Source organism: Drosophila takahashii, chromosome 3L (genome assembly GCF_030179915.1).
Source record: "Drosophila takahashii strain IR98-3 E-12201 chromosome 3L, DtakHiC1v2, whole genome shotgun sequence".
Taxonomy (NCBI): domain Eukaryota; kingdom Metazoa; phylum Arthropoda; class Insecta; order Diptera; family Drosophilidae; genus Drosophila; species Drosophila takahashii.
Genome location: NC_091680.1, coordinates 23007375 through 23028123, shown reverse-complemented (window position 1 = coordinate 23028123; position 20749 = coordinate 23007375). Strand labels below are relative to the sequence as shown.

At 42.3% G+C, this 20749-nt stretch overlaps 1 protein-coding gene across 1 annotated transcript in view; it reads right to left on the bottom strand.

Annotated features, from left to right (window-relative positions):
• LOC108062178 (uncharacterized) overlaps positions 1 to 20749 on the bottom strand; it is a 303814-nt gene that overhangs the window by 261424 nt on the left and 21641 nt on the right. The window contains exon 3 of the mRNA XM_044393952.2: positions 8981 to 9019. Coding sequence (XP_044249887.2) covers positions 8981 to 9019 — 39 coding nt within the window. The remainder of the gene's footprint in view (positions 1 to 8980; positions 9020 to 20749) is intronic.

Below are 20749 nucleotides of genomic sequence, written 5' to 3'. Positions count from 1 at the left end.
TTCAATGGCTCTGCGGGGCATATTGTTCCGGATGGGTCCTTGAGCATATGCCGCAATTAAATGTGTCGCCTTAAATTAAGGAATGGGCAAACTTAAAATATAAAGCTTGGGCGCAGAAAAGGCTATCGATAAGGATAATTTTTTGGTCGAGTGTTAAGGAAAAAATTAATAATAAATTAATAAACAAAGTTATCTCTGTCGGTGGGCGTCCACGTAGTAGCGAATAGCACTGGGAGTATGTGCGAATAGGTACTATTAAAATTTTGATTTAAAATAAGACAATTTTAGGAAATGTATTTTTATTTACTTGAACGTATAATAATAATAATCAAAGCAAAGTATATTCCAAAACAGTTTATTTTTGACAAAAAAGTACAATATTTTTTTAGAAGCAAACTTTTTTAATTTTTTTTAGTTTCAACACCGTTTTTGCTTATAGATAGTTATTTATTTAGTCTTCTAAAAATATTTAAAATAGTGAGCGCCAGACAAGTTACAACTTTATGACCGTTAAAGTGGGAATGAAAAAATATTTTTGGCTAGTCGATACATTAAGGGGTAACTTGAGGCTTTGAATATTTTGAATAATTGTTATCCTTACATGATTTGGTACATAAAGAAAATGTTCCCTAACCTAAATTTTGAACTTTAGTGTATCTCAAAATTTACTGATTGTACGAAGGATCGTATTAAATCTGCTTTTAATTAGCTTTTTCGTTATTGTTCGTTTATAAGAAATGCTTAAAAAGGTGCGAATTATCTTTGGGTTGTTTTGATCCAAACATTAAAAAAATCAGAGCTTTTAACAAAAACTAGAATCATAATAAGGGCACGATATAAAATTTTCTGTAGCACAAAAAGTATTGTTTGATTTATGGCATTATATGTTACCCCGAATATCCTGATCGAGGTAACAATGTCGATTTTTTTCCGCATCATTTGCAACATTGCCTACGGCCACCGCACCACTAAAATCTTTCTTTCTTCGCAATGTTTCATTTTCCTTTCACCAAATATTTTGCGTAATTTCGAAATGCTAATGACTACATTTCTGCCCCTGCCAGGCGACCATTGACATATTCAACTCATTAAACCAACATTCATTCACCGAAGCCCGGACACAAAGGCAGGCAGCTCGAGTGAAAAGGCACGAAAAGGATCGCCGGCTGCCGTTACGACTTCGGCGTGCGGATATATTTGCCAGGCTAATAATAAACACCCAACCGCCGAAAAAAAATATAAAAACTGTAAGGAAAAAACGGAGCCAGGCAAATGATGAATGCGGGGTGCGAGAACAATGGCCACAATGGGTAACAGGATCAAAAATCAGCAACCAGAGAACCCAGAACCAGGAGAGCACTATGAATTTCGGGGTGAGCGTTCATTAAAACTGCGTCTCGTCTGACACGGGGTGCGGCCCTCCGGTCCACGTCGAACTACCCCGGAGCGGAGATCAAAGCGCGCTGCAACTGCCATTAACATGACCCTGTACTTCTTTTTTTTTTACGGCCTGTAGTAGCCGGCAGAAACTTATTACAAAAGTTGACATTGTGTCAAACACGGCGTAACGAGCGCACCACACCTTTCGGCAATCCCAATCCAAATCGGAGCTACGAATCCCGCCGAGCGTCGTGCGGTTCTCGGTCGCAATTATTGCGTTTGAATTGTCAACACCCCCGTAGAGAGATGGCAATGGGAATCGGAAGGGGGCGGTGGTCAAAACCGAAATACGCCACGGGTCATGCCGAACCACTCCGACCCCTGCAATCATTTCGGGTGAATATGTGTGTTTTTAACGCGTTGGGTGTCGATTGTAACAATAACATGGCCCAGAGCGCAGATTTGCGCCTCTAACGATGATGATGACATCGTCATCCCTGATTCCCGGAGATGACCCCAAAAAGGGGTGTGGGAAATGTGTCATTATTTTTAGCCATTTCACCATGTCCATGTGGCTCTTAGCACCTTCTGTAATTTATGGCTCCGCTCTGATGGCCTCTGATGGACTTTGATGATGATAATTGGCGCTGGCTTCTCGGGGGTCCAGAAGCCTGGTTGTTATTACTCCGAGTATCTGTTGATTTAAGCTTTCCTGCATGATATCCCCGCCATAGTGGGTCCTATTCATCAGCTTTTAATCCCGCACTTTGGAATTGCCCGCAGGAGCTATTGATAGAGCCGCAGTGTAAACCTTCCAACAACACTTTGTCATAATATACACGGGAAAAAAAACCCAGGCAAACCGAGCTTAAATCGCAAATGAAGAGAGACAGCAAGGTCGGAGTGGCGGCGGGGAGGCGGCCAATAAATCTGATTTATTGGTTTTCAAAACAGATTTTCGGAGCGCAGGGAACCGAGACCACAATGCGAGTAAAACGAAATGGATGCAGCCACCGCACTCGTCCCGAAATTTGCCATGACACTTGTGGCCATATGGCCAGAATGCCAGAATGGCAGAATACCCGATGTCCGAGGGCCAACTATGGCTGCGAAATCCATCACAAGTGGCGGACGGAGTCCTCGCACTGATGACACAAAGCGCGGAAGGATTAAGCCGCCGCAGAGAGGGAGGGAAAAGGGCAATGGAAGTTCATCAGGACCAGAGGATGATGCCGGGCACTTGGTCGATGTTCGTCGGCAATTTGTCGCTCGTTTAGTTGAGTTGTGCGACAAAAATAGAATAAATGGCACAGATAATGGAAAAAATGGATAGCTGGATGGGACGGGATGAGCATAAACCGCTGCCCTGGGCAGCAGCCACGTCCCGAGTCCTGCAGCTCCTGGTAATCCGACGATTAATTAAAAACGTTGTCCTCGGTAAAGGGCTTAAAAATTGAAATTGATTGCCGGCGCAACTCGCCTCGGCTTATGCAAAGTTTTTCCCGCTATTTTCGTTATTTTCGCTTTTCTTTTGCAATTTCAGAAAATCAGAAAAGTTGTACCTGGTAAATAACAATAAATACAAATACAATCGCAGTTATTACTGGCGAATACTCCAGGGAGCCGAAAGTCATCAGCAGCGAACAAACCCATCATCATCATCACCACCACCTGAGGAGGCGGAAAGTCGCTTAACAAGCTCCCAAGAAATCCTTGGGGATTCCTGTCAGGCAGGAAGGTAAGAACAAAAAGTAAGCGAAATCAAGGAAATCCATTTAGAAAAGTTCACAGAAGCTACAGGCAATTACCTCTGCGCAGTTTTTAATTCTTATCAAATTTCTCCCTCTCTCCGGTGAATATGGTCAGTGGCTAATGGGGAAAATTCACATGCAAATCATCGTGAATCTGCGAACTACCCCGAACTACCAGAAAAGCACACGCGCCGTAGTTTGTCGTGGGTATGGCTTTCATTGGGCCAACCCCCACTTGGAATCTGGGAACTATGAAGGGCCGGAGGCCCTTTCTCATATCAATTAGTTACAAGCGAGTACACTTGATTCATTAGCGTGATAATTACGACCAGACAAGCCCGGGCAGTCAAAAGGACGCTGCTGATGAGAGTTTGACATGTAGTCTTGGCAAAGTTTCCCACGAGGAGCGAAAGCCAAGCCAAACATATTTTGTCACGATGAGTGGCTGAAAGGCAAAGAAAGCAGGAGATAGAGGACTCGCATTCAGATTCAGCGAATCACAAAAAATAATGTCAACGATTTGGAGCGGGGAAAGTCGAGCAATTAAAGCTTAAGGTTGAAAGTGCAAGGACGAGAAAAGTAAAATAAAAGGAAAGGAAGTCAGGAAGCTGAGTTCCGGAGGGGGAAAAGTGAAATGAAAAAGTCAACAGCCGCGACAACAAATTGCCAAACGAGCGGAGCGTGAAACTCGACTCGGATCTTCAGGTGGGATTGGGATTGGGACTGGAATTGGGATGGTGGATGGAATCGGATGGATGGATGGATGGATGGCCGAGCAACTGCAAAAGGAAATATCCCCTAAGCCAGGGCCCACACCAACCGACAATAAAGTGAATCCTTTCGGCGCAAACCCTTTTAATTGGAACACAAAGAGAAGGCAGCGAAATTCTTTCGCTTTAAAGCGCTGCAAAATTGCACAATGGGCTTGCTGCGTCTGTTGTCAAGACAATTGATTTCATCTGCCCCATAACTCATCGACGGGATCACTCAACCTCTCTGAAATGGACGTTTAGTCCCGAGTTCGTTTCCCAATTCGATGCGCGATTTCTCTTTGATTCCTGTTAAATTATACCTTATGCTCGACGAGAAACCACCCCAATCCCCTGCGAAATTGTTATATTTACCCTTGCGTACGTGTGTGCCAGCGCTAATTGCAGTGTGTTCGGAGGTTAAGGCTCGGAGTATTAGCTCAGCAGATTTTGTTGACTGGTGCCCGGTGCGTCGTGCGTTGTGCCTTGATGATGTGAAGTGATCCAAATTGAAATGTAATTTTGCGCCCAAACAGGAAGAGCGATAATCCCTTGGCCAAACACCAAACACCGAAGCCAGATGACTGCGATTCCCACAGTGGCGCCACCTTTGGGTCACCGGTGCAATCGATAGAAGGGCAATACCCAATTATCACATAACAATTTCCGCTGCAGCTCAAAGAGGACTCATTTCCCCTCCACTCAATGTTTAATTTCCTTCCAATCTATGCTGGAAATCGAGGTCGTCTCCCCAGCCAGCCAATTTGCCAAGCTCCCCGGGAGTGAAGTTATGTTCGGGTGCTTATTAGATGAAGCCTGGCCTCGACGTTCCACAGAGTCGAAGAGTCGAGTGCTCGGGACGCATATCAATGGCCTCCGAGTTGGAGCAGCATCATCTGAGGGCTAAGAGCAAACAGCAAACGGCAAACAGCAGCCAGCGAGGCAAGCAAAAAATCGCTTCAAGTGTCAATCAGTGACAACACAGACACCACACACGAGCACCGGCACTCTGATAGAAGCTAATCGATTTATGCTGTAATATTCAAAAAGTTTCCCATAAGGACCTGGCCCCGAGGACGACCTAATCCAGTGCGACTCCCTTGTGTGCCATCGCCGTTATAATTTCCCAGTCCCCACCTTCTGCTCCCCCCAGGAACAGCCCACGTGTTTCGCAGAGGATGGATCCTTCCAGGACTTCGGGCCATGTGTGTGTGTCGTCTGTTTATCTGCCTGCATTTGTCGCATTAAAATTGAATAAAAAATCAATCTCAATTCTAGCATAATTTGATTCTTGCCTTCGATTATCGGAGTGGGTGGGAGGAAAGGTCGTGGGCTGGAGGCAAATGAAGAGCAGAATGCAAAGAAAACGGAAAATAAATAAATAATAATCTGTAAAGGCCTTTGAATATTCGGCGGAGATACATTTATGTGGCGACTTTTGGGGTCTGAAACAGAGGAGGATGCAGGATTTGGTTGAGGGGAACAACAAATTTTCAGAACAAATTTTTTAGTTGAATACTTTTTGAATACCCAATTTCCATTCATTTTTCCCCCAAGTGGGGTATCCACGCATGGTCTGAAAGTAGTAATACTTGGAGTTTCAATCCCTTTCTATTTCACTTCCCCGACTCACTACTCCGAGTGCATTAGCAATCCACTTTTTGCTGGCATCGAATCTCTTACTCGAGCTTAGCACCAAATTCACTTGGCTCAAAGTTTATCCCTCCCTTCTGCGACATGTGGATAACTCCTTCGAGTGCGGCGCTTATTCCAATGCATTTAATAAAGTGTTTATTTCGGTTGCAACAAATTTGCCAGCTCAGTGCGGCGGGCGGAAGACAATGCCAACTGGAAACCTGTGCACGACACAAAGGAAAATTGCTTTTCCGCAGCCACATCCGCACATCCGCACATGGGGGGAAAATACCTCGCACGCTTCGTGGCAGCGAAAATATGTGGCCATTCGTATCCGGATCCGCCAGGAAAATGGAGAGACACGCGCTCCTGGCCAAAACCATCGAAGTTTTTCCCGATGACGTATGGCCCTGGCCCCCAGCTAGAGATGCGTTCGTGGCACGAGATTTTCCCGTGGCCATCCAACCGAAGGATCATGGATGGGGGCCCAGTGCCTTGCGATGCCATCTCAGACCGAAACTTTTCACTCCCTGCCGCCAGCATAGTTTTATTCTCCTCCCAACTTGCCTTTTACTTTTCTTTTCTTTGCTTTTCTATTTGTCTTTCGGTGGATTCAACTGCGATTCGGTGGGCGGAGGGCGGGCGAATCGGTTTGAGTGGCACATTATTTGATGATGCTTTTCGCGATTTTTTCGCACTTGAATGCCTGATTTTTATTAGTTGAATTCTTTACGGTTTTACTGCGTTCCGCCTGCCAGCGAAAAGTTTCAGTTTCTTTGCTTTGCTTTTCCACTGTCTGCGAGGGAAAAGTTTCACGTTCGGAGATTTTGAAATATGGCCGGAGAATCGGCCGCCCGGTTCGATAATCGAAAGTGCCTTTTGTCTGGCCGGTTGATCACTTTTTCCCCGCGATTGGTTAGTGCGAATCGATGGATATAATCATCTCATCTCCCTCGACGGAAGGCGCCGAAAAGCGCAAAAATCCTGATGAAGAATGCCAAAAGTAAAACAAACGAACCAACCGACGACGAACAAGCGGAAATGAAAGTCAATTTGAATACATTACCAATTCTAATTACGATTTTCAAGTACAACGAACGATGGACGGCAGAGGGAGGCAGTCAAATGCGATGGCTTGAATAATATAATATTGGCTGTGCTGGGAAAGACGTCCTTAGCCAAAAAGCGTCCACTAACAGCCGGGGCGAAAACCACGAAGCATTCAAATTGGAATTTCAAAAAAGCGAATGGACAACAGGGCGACAGACGTCCCAAGTGGGGAAGGGGCAGGATGGGTGCTCGCTGACCAAAAGATTAGCCAGAAAACCCGGAGAGAAGAAAAGCTGTGAATTTTCACAGCCAGTGACAGGAAAATGGCGGCCACGAATCGTATTTGAATACATCAGCACTGTTAAATAATCAGGAGATGGAGCAAAGGAAGGGAATTTCGCAATGAGCAGAGTATCTGCGATTCACTAGGCGAAAGCCGGATGATTCAAGGGGTGTGGTGGTGTCCCTTGTTCGCTGAGATCCGCATTTCGTTATATTAAAAATTCAAATACTTTGCGTTATCGCTTTAGACGCAGCTTAAGCCACCTGCCAGAGTCAACACCCCCAAAAGCGGCCCACCCAATCAGTCTCCCCCAAAACTTGACTTTGGGCCCACAAACTTCGAGACTCGCTTATTATGCAGGTTTTTTCCTATTTTTGCTATTTCTCCCCAGCCAATGCCAAGGTCTTCCTCTCGGATAGCCATATCATGTGTCTGAGGAGGGGAGAGCGACCGAATTAGAAATGAAAATTAAGTAAATATTATAATATGTTGCTACCTGGCGGAGGGAGAAGGAGGTTGCTCCCCCAGTTCGGTTTCGGCTTGGCAAATAAATGATAAGCATTACATTTGATATTCATTATTTGATAACGTGCAGCATGGCATAAAAATAAAAACGCCAGCGGAAATGAAAATGTAGCCTCCACTTTTGCATTCAAAGGAGGACCAGAGGAGGCCAGACAAGATGTCGGATTAAATGTTTGCCTAAGTGAAATATGTTAAATGTTATGATATGTGCGGTTGCCCTTAGCTTCCCTGGCCGCTGTTAGTCTATGATTTATGAGATTAAAGTGAGTTTCCGCGGGGAGGTGGGGTGAAGCTGGCAGAGGGAAGCAGAAAAGATGGGTTTTTCCGCCTATGGAATGACTTGCAGCTCATCTATGGGCTCCAAGTATAATTATGAAGGGTTCACCAGGCTTCACCAGTCTTCAGCTCCCGCCAGCCGCATTCATTTATCACATTAGCCGGCCAGACTAATTCTGTTAAAAGCATATGAATACCCCGAAATGAATCCATTCAATGGCCCCCAAGCATGCAATGAGTAATATTTTTTTCAGCTGATTCTGCCCCGTCGAAAGTCAAATCGAAACATTCATCAGAATGTAATAAAGACAACAGGATGACCCGAGGAGTACGAGCAAAGTACAAGCCAAAACTTTATCCAATGTATGTACTAAGAAATCGATTGATTCCTCGCAGAAGACATTCATTAAATCAATCATTTTTCTGATATTGGTATAGGGAAACCAAGCCAGAAAGTACAGAGCACTCGGCACTCAACTTTATTGCATTTCACTCCGAAATCTGTGATTCCGAGCAGCTCGAAGGCGAGCCGTGGAAAAGCCAAGTGCTGCGGAAAACTGAGGTAGGAAACGCTCCGGTGAAAGCCAAGAGCAGAAGGACGCGTGTGTGTTCGTTTAGCGTGAAATTATGAGCGCTTTTACAGCACAAACAACGACACGGGCGAATGTCAACGACAAGCTTAAGCTGCTTAAAACAAGCCATTGCCTCAAGAGGAAGGGGTTGAGTGGGGGGTGGCGAAAGGTAAGCTCGGGAAGGGTGGGAAAGTGAAAGTGAAAGTGTCAAGGATGCGGCAAGCGTTTCATAGCCAAATTAAATTGCTGCCCGGAATGAGTCAAAGGCAAAGGCAAGGGGAAAAGCGAAAGGATAATGCGAGCATAAAAACATTTTTAATGAAATCGAGACGACGACTTCCAGCGGAGACGACAGCGCGTCTAAGACAGTAACAAGTGTGTTTTAATTTAAACCCTGGATTTACCTGGCACAACCCGTTCGTCTACGACGGAGGACCTTCGTTCCCCTTCGACTGCGCATTAATTTCATATCCCGCTTGAAAATTTTAATTAATTTTCAGCTTGATTGCGTTTTAAAGAGCCGCTTGGTTTATGTTTTGAGGGGCTCGGCGATGTCTTGTGGTTGCCTTGGGCCTGGGAATTTATAGTTATTGCGGCGAGCAGCGGGGAAGGAGTCAGTGTGTTGTGGGTTGGACCTTTGTTTCGGTCGCTTTGACTGAGCAGAACAAATTTCGGTTTGCAACCATTACAGACTATTTACATCTCCAGTGGCTTCTTAATTAATTTTTGATCGGAATATAGTGCTATGCGGAAAATTACCTTTATTGGTGTGCCTGTCCAGGCTTGGATCCTTGAGACCTGCAACGAAAGAGAGAGAGAAAATTTTGGTTAGTACTTCTAGGTATTCTAGGTATCTGATACCCGCGAATTGAATAAGATTTACCATTAATTAAATTCCGCTAATTACAGACTTAAACTTAAGAAAAATATATCATAAACAACAGAAACCCGTCTTTAGGAAATACTAATAGCAAATAGTTGCAAATCGCTGAAAAACGTCTACGAATTGGCCAATAAATCGCAGTAAATAAGGGGCGAAGGCAAAACAAAGCAATGCAGAAAAAAAACAAAACAGATTGAAGCTATAGATATCATGTGAAAGGCTTCACGGTATCGTGACTCCGTAAACTACTAATTAATTTCTCGCCTCGAACCTAAGCTGGTAATGGTCGGAAATGGATTTAAACTTTCAGAACGGAAGTCCGAAGTTCCTTTTCTTCTGCTGCAAAGGGTGTTTGAAGTTTGTGTGTCATTGTATGTTGCTGTTTTTGATTTTTCTCACTCTTAAAAGTTCATAAAGGAACTCCAAAATTAAATGTTTTTCCAAAAGTTCTTCAGTCAGCTTTCGCGAAGAGTAAGCCTTTGACTTTTTCCCTTATTAATATACTCTGATAAGCCAAGGCCTTCATTTTGCTTAAGTACTCCCTAAGCAGCTTTCGACATTTTTATTTTAATTTCATTCGCCGCGACATTTAATTAATTTCCAGCTATCACCGCAAAGCAGTCGACAGCTCCGCTCTTTATTCCCATAGAATACCCGTTCTGCCTTAATTCAGATCATGTCTAGCCAATGGAGAGCGAAACCCACAAAATTGTATGCTTAGAATGAACGATTCTTTAATACCCTTTAAATAAGGTACACATTTTAAGGTGGAAATAATATAAGTATTCTTGGGTAGCTTGTTTTAAGTCTTTTGACTTCAGAAATTTTTCGATAAAATTAATTTTTCTTAATAATTTAATATTTATTATAATTTATTTTTTAGGTAATAGTTAGCCCTTATAATCCACCAGAAATATGGTGGAGCTACCACTAGTATTGAAAATTAAGAAGACAAAAGTAATGTGGCCTCCTTGAAAGGGTACTTCTGCGTTTCGCTGCACCATGGTTCAGCCAAAAGCTGATGCTCCTTTAAATAATACGCTGGACAAAATTGCAGTCTTATGGGAAAATTCTCCACATGCCGCAGACTTTGCGGTATTGGTCGACCGAAAGCGAAAAACTTGTAATGGGGCCGTTGGGAAGAAGTGGAGTTGGAGATAATGTGGTTAAGGTTTAATTGCAGTTGAGCTGCTAAGGTCAGACAGGGTCTGGCGAAGGCAAATCAACGGGGAAAAGCTGCCAGTAAATAGAATAAGCATTTAAAAAAGAGCCAAGCAACTGAAGAAAGCAACGGAAATTCGAGAAAGTGAAGTTAAGTTAATATCCATTAAGAAGTTGCTTAAGTTTTATGGGCCCACAGCCGCCGTCACCTTGCCAGCAAATCTCGATTAATTATGGCCTAGACATCATAAAATTTGATGTTTGCATCTTGTAAATTGTCGCCGGAGCGTGTTAGCAGGATAGGGCTGTTAAGTAAATTATCACGTCATGCGGCAGCAATGGATGAGATCGGAGGGACGACATTACTCTATTCATCAAAAAGTTTTATGTCAGCTACGTGCTCATAAATTTCGTAGCATTCTTCGCCCTCAAACATTTGTGGCCTGAATCATTTTATTGGCGTCTGAAATTAGCAACAACTGGGGAGGGAAGGGCACAGAACTCAGATGAAAATATGTGAGGGGTGGCTGTTGTTGTTGGGTTAATTAGAAAAGTTACCACTGCTCGAGTTGCACTCCATTCAGGAGTTCATCGAACTGAGCAGAAGCATCGGGAGGTTCGCCATTAGCTGCAAGTCCTTCAACAAACTTTAAATATGCATTGCCCTCGCTGGAGGAGCGAGCTGTGCTCACCCAGATTTTACAATCAGCTCATCTCAATTGCAATCACTTAATTCGAGGCCGCCCTCCGCCCACTGCAACCCAATCCCCTAACCAGGCAATGGGCCCTGGGCAAACATTTTTGAGAGAGCTCTCGCAATCCGCACACTTAAAATATTTACGCAATCAAAATTAATGCAACTGTCATGTTTTCCCTCCCGCAGGCCGGAATCCATCCCTTCCGCCCTTTCTACACCCCTGTCGGAATGCATTTAGCGTTAAATGCAAATACACTTTAGAACTGTAGCCAACCGCTAGCGAGACCCATTTCCCGCCTCTCTGCCCCTCCGAACACGTTTAAATTTAAACAGTAAAACCAAACTCATTACCAACAACAAGCGCAGGACTACCGACCAGTAGCGGATTTTCCTATGCAGGGATTTTTTTTACGAAGATACCAGAGTTTTAAAGTCAGAAATCTTTAACTCAGAAAATAAAGCAAACCCTTACCTTACTTAAGTATTTAAGAGTATATAATACTTGAGCTTCATATTATTCTAAATTGTATATTATAATTCCTTTTTTTTATCTAATTGGTGCAATAGTTCCCATTTAAGTTATATTCAAATATCTACATTTTTTAAAATATCTGTTAATATCTGCTTTTTAAAGCGTAATTAATCATGAACATATGATTATATATGATTATCATGATAATAGGTGTGCGTAAAATAATAGTTGATGAAACTATAATTATAATCAATATCAAAATAAATAATTGGCGCATCAGAAAAAAACGAAAATGTTACCAATATTAGTTGGCAAGAACTGAGTAATGATATTCCAAGAATACAGTTAATTTAAAGCCAATAAAATCTGAATAGTTTTACAAAACCATCGCAGATTAACTTCATTGGGCCCCTGCAAGCCTTAGACGAGTCAGGAGCGCTCCTGACTTGCGAGGGTGGCATCGTTGAAATTACCAAAATGTCCTTTTGCGAAATTTTGTGGACATTGAAAATCGCTTTGATTGAACCGCATGCCAGGCAGACAACAGATACAGTTGCATGTCGATGGGACGCTGGACAATTGCCACACATAAAACAAACACGAGCCCTTGGTCCTGCGGATCCTGTCCACAACCCACTGCCCATCGACGAACCGTACGGCAGGAACAACTCCGAAATCCACTCGGCAATTGCAGCTGCAAATGCGCTTCACTGCCCTTACAATGCACGGCAAAGGGGGAGAGGGGCCACAATCCACAGTCTGTAAATTGTCCAGCGAATGCGGATTGGGAATTGGTTTTATGTCGCTTGCGCCTCAATGGAGATGCATTTTACACTGCCCTGCTAATCTCCGAGCGAGGCGAAAGCGAAAGCAGGCCTGCTCCTCCCACAGGACCCCCTTCCTGCACCCTTTCCCCCGCCTCTTCCCTGGAGGACGCCAGTTGACTTTGAAAATCAATTAACAACATCAAACAGAAGCCGGATGCTGACGTGGACAGCTGTCGGCCAGCTCCATCCCATTCCATCCAGAATCCCGATCCTCCTCCTGCGGAAAGTGCGTAAATTGCAACTGTAAATCAAATATGACAACGCGAACGGCGGCAAAATCTGCATGTGTGTCAGTCACATTAATTGTCCACGCCCCCTCACGAGGAATGGTGGGCGTGGGGGCGATTGTACTTTATTGTTGTGTTAATGAGTGTGCATAGGCGGCTTCGGTGGATTGCAATTCGCTGATGTGACATAAAAATGTGTTACCCCGGACGAGGAGGGATCGGAAATTAAATTAATTGCATAGAAAAGTTGCTCAAAATATCGAATATTAATTGGATATTAATAACGTAAATAATTAATTCTTGATTGGGAAAATCTCGCTGCTTTTCCCCGGGGGTTTCCTCCTGAAAAAAATTCTACCCGCAGTTGGAACTGAACTCCGGTCTGCAATGAAGGAAATATCTCCTGAGACGAGACATGACAACAAACAGAAAGCGAAAGACAAACAAGTGATGAGGAAAGAGCAGGAAAAAGCTTTTAAATCGTGGAGTACTGTATAATATATCTGCTTGTTAACTTTCGCCAGATATTGATGCAATGTCAACCGGTCGATCAATAAACGGTGGAAACTCAAGCGGAGAACACGGAGCATTTCGCCCTCTAATTTCCCATTCCCCAGCAAATGCAAATTTATGTCGCAATTGAGACTTAAAACTCGGTGGATGATGTTGTAGGAGCGCTTGTCGCTGTCTAAAATGAATTTTCAAAGCAAACAAAAATAATCAACAAGCCTAAAAGCATGCAATAGTTTTCCTGGATATGCACTTGTCAGTGGCTGTAAAACTGTGCACAAAGGCTGATTAAACCATGCACAAGATAATTAGGGTCCGGCTGCTGCATAACTTTGGTTATAAAATTAGCTAAGTGTATAATAAATAAAATTATTTTTAGGTGTTTAAGAAATAAAAATTCATGGGTAACTTAAGAAGAAAATTTTGAATATTTAAAACTAGAAATGAAAATTTACATTTTTTTTAGTTTAGAAATACTTAAAATTAATACTGGAGAGGAAAAATTACTAGATAATAGCAGAGTTTAGATCCGCAGGGATGAAATCCTTTTTCCAGGGTCGAATGTCACAGTGACACTGGAGACCTTCGCGGCCTACGGAAATAGGCCTACAAGCGTGATCCAAACCCTAAGCTCGGTCTATTTGCCGATTGACGCCTGAGGTGACCAGTTCACCCTTATCCACAAGCCAAGTTTTTCTAACCCTCACGTGGACAAGCCGACACAAGGCTGGTCAACTGCATTTAAAACCACAAACAACAGTGATTTCCTGCTCAGTTCAGGGTAAATATTAATCTGCAATCCATGGCAGACTCGAATTTTGGGTAATTTGGCAATATTTCTTGCAGGCCAACTCCGAAGTCCCAACTTCCGAATTCCGCTGCCTCTGTCGCCGTAAGATTTCTATTTGCGAGAGCCAAAAGCTTGCGAGTGCAGAGCTGCGGAGAGGTGTGGGGCGTAAGCCCAAAAAAACCTGCATATTTTTCTTCGGTTCCCCAAAATCCACTTGAGATAAGAATTTGCGATCCAGTTGGGAGTAGACAGCGGGTAACATCAGCAGCGCTCTCATCATTTAAATCCGGCACGGGAACCCTATCGAGCTTCCTATGACGATCCCGTAGGCGGAAAAGTGCGGAAAAGCCGGAAAAGTCGGAAATAACCCCTTCGAACTCGTGCCTAACCTCTCTTTTGTTAACCCCATCGAGCTCGTGCATAACCTCGTAATGGTGTAAATCGGCAAGAAGCAGTAAGAAATAACCAAGTGCCACGGTCTGCCTTAGAAAAGGTTATACTCGATGGAAAATCCGATCGAGTTCCATTTTTTTTTGTTTTTTTCTTAATTTTTATTAGTTAAAAGATCAAGTCCAAAATCATGAAGTTATAATTTAAAAGCAAAGCAAGTGAGAAAATCAAAAATCTGTGAGAGAATGGTGATGTGAACAATAATATGAAAAGAAAAGATCTATGAAGAGAATAATGAAGTAAAAAGTATATAATAACCAAATGGGCAAGCTAAGAAAAATTACAATTATTTTGGCGAAAATAAAAGTGGTGTGTTGCTTGCGTAGCCAAAAAAAAAATATAAAACCTAATTAACGTACGCAAGACAACCAACGAAAATAATGCAAAACAAAACAAATTAAAATGAAAAGAAGGTGTAATATGCAAACAAATTAAAAGTGATCTACAAGCTTATACGTAGGTTTATATGACCCTCCCCGCAGCATCGCCGAAAGCGCTTTCGACCGGCTGGAACTGGAGCGGTAAGTTTACCCAAACCTGTATTGTTTTTTTTGGATCTACGAATGCAAAAAGTAAAGTCAAAGCCAAGTAAAAGAAATTTTGTGCATAGACGGCGATGATTAAAAAACTAACAGAAAACACAATAAAAAAAAAAAAGAAGAGTTAGTATTGATAACGTAAACCACTTCTGTTCGCGCCTGAACAAAAATAATGCCCGAATTTAAATATACCCTATTTTATTATACTACCTATATTACATATTAAATATATTATTACTATTATACCTTAAATGAACCTATCATATTATCTTCCCACAGCGCCATTCTCACGATTATTCTCACTAGACTAGAATTTTTCTTTGAAATTAACTTAAATTAAAACTTTACATGCCTAAATTGAAATATTATTTACTAAAGCTATTAGAAATTAAATACATCCAGACTCACATGGAGTGTAGTTATTATTATTATTTTTAAATAAAAATTGTGAATTTAAAATGAATACTTGCTAGGCGTTTACATAAGGGGGTCATGCGGAACGGAAGTATGGTAGGGTATTAACAAAAGCGAACTTGATTTTAGGGACCATTTGGTAAAAAGGTGTATTTAATAACTCTGGAATAAATGGTCTAGGTTGGGTGGGCTACTGCAAGTTGCTGCAACAACATCATCAGCAACAACAATCAAGCCGCAAGTTTTTTTGTGAAAAAGTCTTTCTTCTATTGTCGACCATCTGAATACTCTTCTCTTTCTCTGTTTTCTGATTGATTAGAGCGAGCAAATTCCCTATATTCCCTTAGCACGCGAAATCAAATAATATTATAGCATACATCGCCAGCATTTCGAGCAGTACACCTAGAAAAAAACCCCCCCCACTTTCCCGACTCTGAGCAGTGCCGGTAGCAACGCGTGCGGTACTACCTCGTGCGTCCATCAGCTGGTCATAACCGAGTACCCTGGTATTTATGTTAACCCGTTATATGCTACAATAAATATTATTTGTGGCGCCCAAACGTGTCGGCCATAACCGGCAAGCCGATTAATTCATGCCTATTGGCCATCTCCATCAAATTTAGGCCACCCTTCCCTCGCAAACTCTTATCCAAAATTCTTATTATCTTTCTCATATTTAATTTCATTCGCAGCTTAGTATTTTTGGGTTTAGATTAGCGGACGTTTTCCAAGTAAACACGACTCGACCCATCAAAAATGCTAGGGAATTTGTATTTCAGTTGAGATGTCTTGCACGGTTGACTATAGTGTTTTGACTAAATGAAAACCTTTTCCCGTGCTTAAGTTTTCTCGACAGTTATACCCTTCTTTTATTTAGCTATTGACTTCGGCTAATTTAAAAATAATTGCCGCATCTAGCTAAACTATCTGTTTTTCTAATTACTTTATAAATTTATTTTATTTAGCTATTGACTTCGGTTTATTTAAAAATAATTGCCGCATCTAGCTAAACTATCTGCTTCACTTAATTATTTTCTAAATTTATTTTATTTAGCTATTGACATCGGTTAATTTAAAAATAATTACCGCATCTAGCTACATTTCTTTCTTTCTTATGGTTTTCTTAATTTCTTTTATTTAGCAACAAATAAAATCTATCTAAATTATCTCTTTTTCTATTCTTGTTTTTGTTTAGCTATCGAAATCGGGTAGTTTCAAAATAATTACCGCATCTAGCTAAATTTTGTGTTTTTCTGGTTATTGTTGAATGCGTGTATGAAACTCAGTCGTGGTGCGTTACTACTAGAGATCTCTATACAAAATTCAGAACAATGCCTATTTCTCGTCCATAACTAAAACGTATTATACCTTTCCGGAAATAAGTGATAGCATGACCCTAGTAATATTGATATTATAATTCACTACTTCGATTGTATTTTTTTTTGGGAAATCTTAATATTCATTATTTTGTTATAATTCATTAACCATCATAAACATATTTATAAAACAATGCCTTTGACTCGCAGTCCAGAAAACTTACGTGGAGAGGAAAGAGGTTTACATTGTTTTATTTGCACAGATGAGATTGAGTATACGACGCAGCTGCTAACAACAGATTGTGATCATACCTTCCACCTGGCGTGTTTTAACACCACAGCCCGTACACACTGTCCCGTCTGCAAAGCTCCGATCGAACCACCTGAATCATTGGACAACACCCAGGTTGAACAAGCAACAGGTTCTCAAAATTTGAACAGGCAGTCAGACGCTAATACCCCAGAAATGGACTTACAGGACGAGGATCCAAATATAAACAAGTTAGTACAGGCTATAGCAAATGCAATGGGAGCCGCTGCCAGTAAACAATCAGAAGTTCTAACGAGGGCAATAGAGACAGGCTTTCAAAGAATGTCATTGCAGGGGCAAGCAGCGACCAGTGGTAACAATAACGGAACCCAAGTTCCTCCACTAAATTCCACAAATTTAGTAGGCAATGTAAACAGATCGAATAGTTCTCAGTCAGAGGTACCCGACCTAAATCCAGGCCGTATTATTCAAATAATGACCAATTGGAAGTTGCGATACACTGGCAAAGGTGCCTTATCAGTAGATGACTTTATTTATCGGGCCGAAGCCTTGACTAGGCAGACACTAGCAGGAAGATCTGATTTGTTGGCTCAATATGCAAGCAACTTGTTCGAAGGCGGTGCAGCCGAGTGGTTCTGGAGATACCACAAGTCAGTAGAATCCATAGTTTGGGTAGATTTGTGTCAGGCTCTGAGGACCCAGTTCAAAGATGCGCGTACAGATAGGGATATTCAGGCCACTATTGATCAGCGCAAGCAAAAACCCAACGAATCTTTTGATGAATATTATCAGGTTATAGCTGCTATGGCAGACCACTTGTCTCAGCCAATGTCAGACTCCTATATGCTAGGGGTGTTAAGGTCCAACCTTTTAACAGAAATACAACATGAGCTGCTTCATGTATCGATTAGAAGCGTGGCGGATCTACGCCAAGCCGTGCGAAGACATGAAATTTTTAAGCAGAATGTGTCCAAACTCCATAATACCTTTATCCGACCTGTGCAAAAACGACAGGTAAACGAGATAGCTACTCAGCAAGAGGATGAACCACCCGGGCGAAGATCAAGAGATCGAAGAAATTGCGGCAATTGAGCTGCAGTGTTGGAACTGCGGCGTACCAGGGCATAGATACCATGACTGCACATGCGAACGCCGAGTTTTCTGCTATGGATGCGGAAAGCCAGATACTTATAGACCCACATGCGCAAAATGTAAGACGTCAAAAAACTGGGGGTCTCGAGCACCAGTAGGGAGTGCTCGCCAAAAATATCCACCGAGAGAACCAAAACTGGATTAACAAACGTTGATTCAGTGACGCTTTCAGTAAATAATCAAAATATACCAGATATTCATAATTCCCCGGAACTACCATTACATAGCAAAGTCAACAAACAGTTTGGAGTAAATAAGCACAAGCATTGCCAATCAGGAGTTCGACATCGAATTTATTTTAAAACAATTAGGCAAGAACGCGCAAAGGTGCTTTCATCAATTATAGAAAATTCATTAGACGTTAGGCCATACGCAAAGGTTTATATGTTAGGCGAATCGTATAGTGGTTTACTTGACACCGGAGCATCAATAAGTTGCATAGGTGGATCTTTGGCAAAAGAGCTGATAAATGAAAAGAAACCCATAAAACCCTTTCGATGTTCAGTAAAAACAGCAGATGGAAAGTCACAGGAGATAATAGGCAAGCTAACCACAGAGGTATTATTCAGGAATCAGGCAAAAGAAATTACTTTCTACATTGTGCCTTCTTTATCTCAAAACCTTTACCTAGGGATTGATTTTTGGATCAGTTTTCAGTTGCTTCCATCTGGTGTCTCCAGCCTTAATTTGTCAACTTTTGATGACCCTTTATTGCGACCGTTAACAACGGAACAGCGTAAACAACTGACAGACACCGTAGCTTTATTTCCTTCGTTTGCCGAAAATGGATTAGGGCGTACATCTGTTCTTTCGCATAGCATCGATGTGGCGGACGCGAAACCAATTAAGCAGAGACATTATCCAGTTTCTCCTGCTATCGAAAGGATGATGTACGAAGAGCTAGACCGTATGTCGTCTCTGGGAGTGATTGAGGAATCAAATAGTGCGTGGTCTTCTCCTGTGGTCCTTGTACGTAAGCCAGGAAAAGTCCGCCTTTGCTTAGACAGTAGAAAAGTGAACGCAGTAACAGTAAAGGACGCCTATCCAATGCCGTTTATCGACGGAATTCTAAGTCGTTTGCCAAAGGCTGAATTCATTTCAAGCTTAGACTTGAAGGATGCCTTCTGGCAAATTCCACTTGACCCAAAGTCCAGAGACAAAACTGCGTTTACTGTCCCCGGTCGTCCCCTTTATCAATTTGCGGTAATGCCATTCGGGCTCTGCAACGCACCCCAGACCATGTCCAAGTTAATGGACAAGATTGTCCCGGCTAATTTGAAAAGGGAAGTTTTTGTCTACCTAGACGACCTATTAATAGTATCAGATTCGCTAGAAAAACATCTCAAAACCTTAAGAGAACTGGCATCCCAATTTTCTAAGGCAGGTCTTACAATAAATGTGCAGAAAAGCAAGTTTTGCTTAAAGGAAATACAGTATCTAGGCCATGTTGTAGGACACGGAACCATAGCCACAGACCCAGATAAACTTTCAGCCATCGTTGAATTTCCGGAACCACGATCAGTCAAACAGCTTCGACGCTTTTTAGGTATGACTGGGTGGTACCACAAATTTATCAGGAATTATGCCACTATTGCTTCACCCTTAACTGATGCTCTTAGACAAAAGAGAAAGTTTGAATGGTCGACAGAGGCACAAAAGGCGTTTGAAGCTCTTAAAAAGCAAATGTGCGAAGCACCAGTTCTGCATAGTCCGAATTTCGAGGAACCCTTTTTCATACATTGTGACGCCAGCCATACGGGAATCGGTGGGGTGTTGGTCCAGTTAAATTCTAGTGGAGACGAAGTGCCAATCGCTTTCATGTCTCGCAAGCTGAATCAGTGCCAAAGAAACTATTCCGTTACTGAAAAGGAATGTTTAGCGGCTATCATGTCCATTAAGAAATTCCGAGCATATGTTGAGGGTCATAAGTTTACCGTAGTCACCGACCATGCCTCGCTAAAATGGCTCATGTCCCAGTCAGACTTAAGCAGCAGGTTAGCTAGGTGGGCTCTCAAGCTTCAGGGATTTAGTTTTGAAATTACACACAGAAAAGGCAGCCAAAATATTGTTCCGGATGCTCTCTCACGGACCTTTACAGATGACTTATCAGCCCTAGAAGTCGACCAGTTCATTGACCTCCAATCAGATCACTTTAAAAGCAAGGATTACGAAGAGTTAAAGAACAAAGTTAGGCAGAATCAGTCTCAACTTCCAGACGTAAAAGTCATTGACGAGTTTTTGTATCGCAGGATGGAACACGCAACAGGCGACAGAATAGCCGATGACATGGCCTGGAAGATTTGGGTTCCAAAAGGATTGGTTCCGACCGTATTGCAAATAGCACATGACCACCCTTTAGCTTCCCACTGTGGTATAAATAAAACCCTAGAGCGAGTACGTAGGTATTATTACTGGCCCAATCTAGTAGCGGACGTAAAGACCCATGTGAATAGCTGCGAAATATGTAAATGCTCAAAACATCCCAATTATAGCCTCAAACCTAATCTAAGTAAAACAGGCGAAACACAGCGGTTTTTCCAAAAACTATACGTAGATTTTCTGGGGCCATATCCGCGTTCTCGATCTGGCCATATAGGAGTATTTGTAGTGCTGGATCACTTTTCAAAATTCCCATTTCTAAAGCCCATTAAAAAGTTTACCGCTGATGCAATTTTGAGATACGTTGAGGAAGATTTGTTGCACTGCTTTGGCATTCCTGAGGTCGTTGTATCTGACAACGGTGTGCAATTCAAATCTCACGCGTTTAATCGACTTTTGGAAAAATATAACATTCGTCACTCATATACGGCAATCTACGC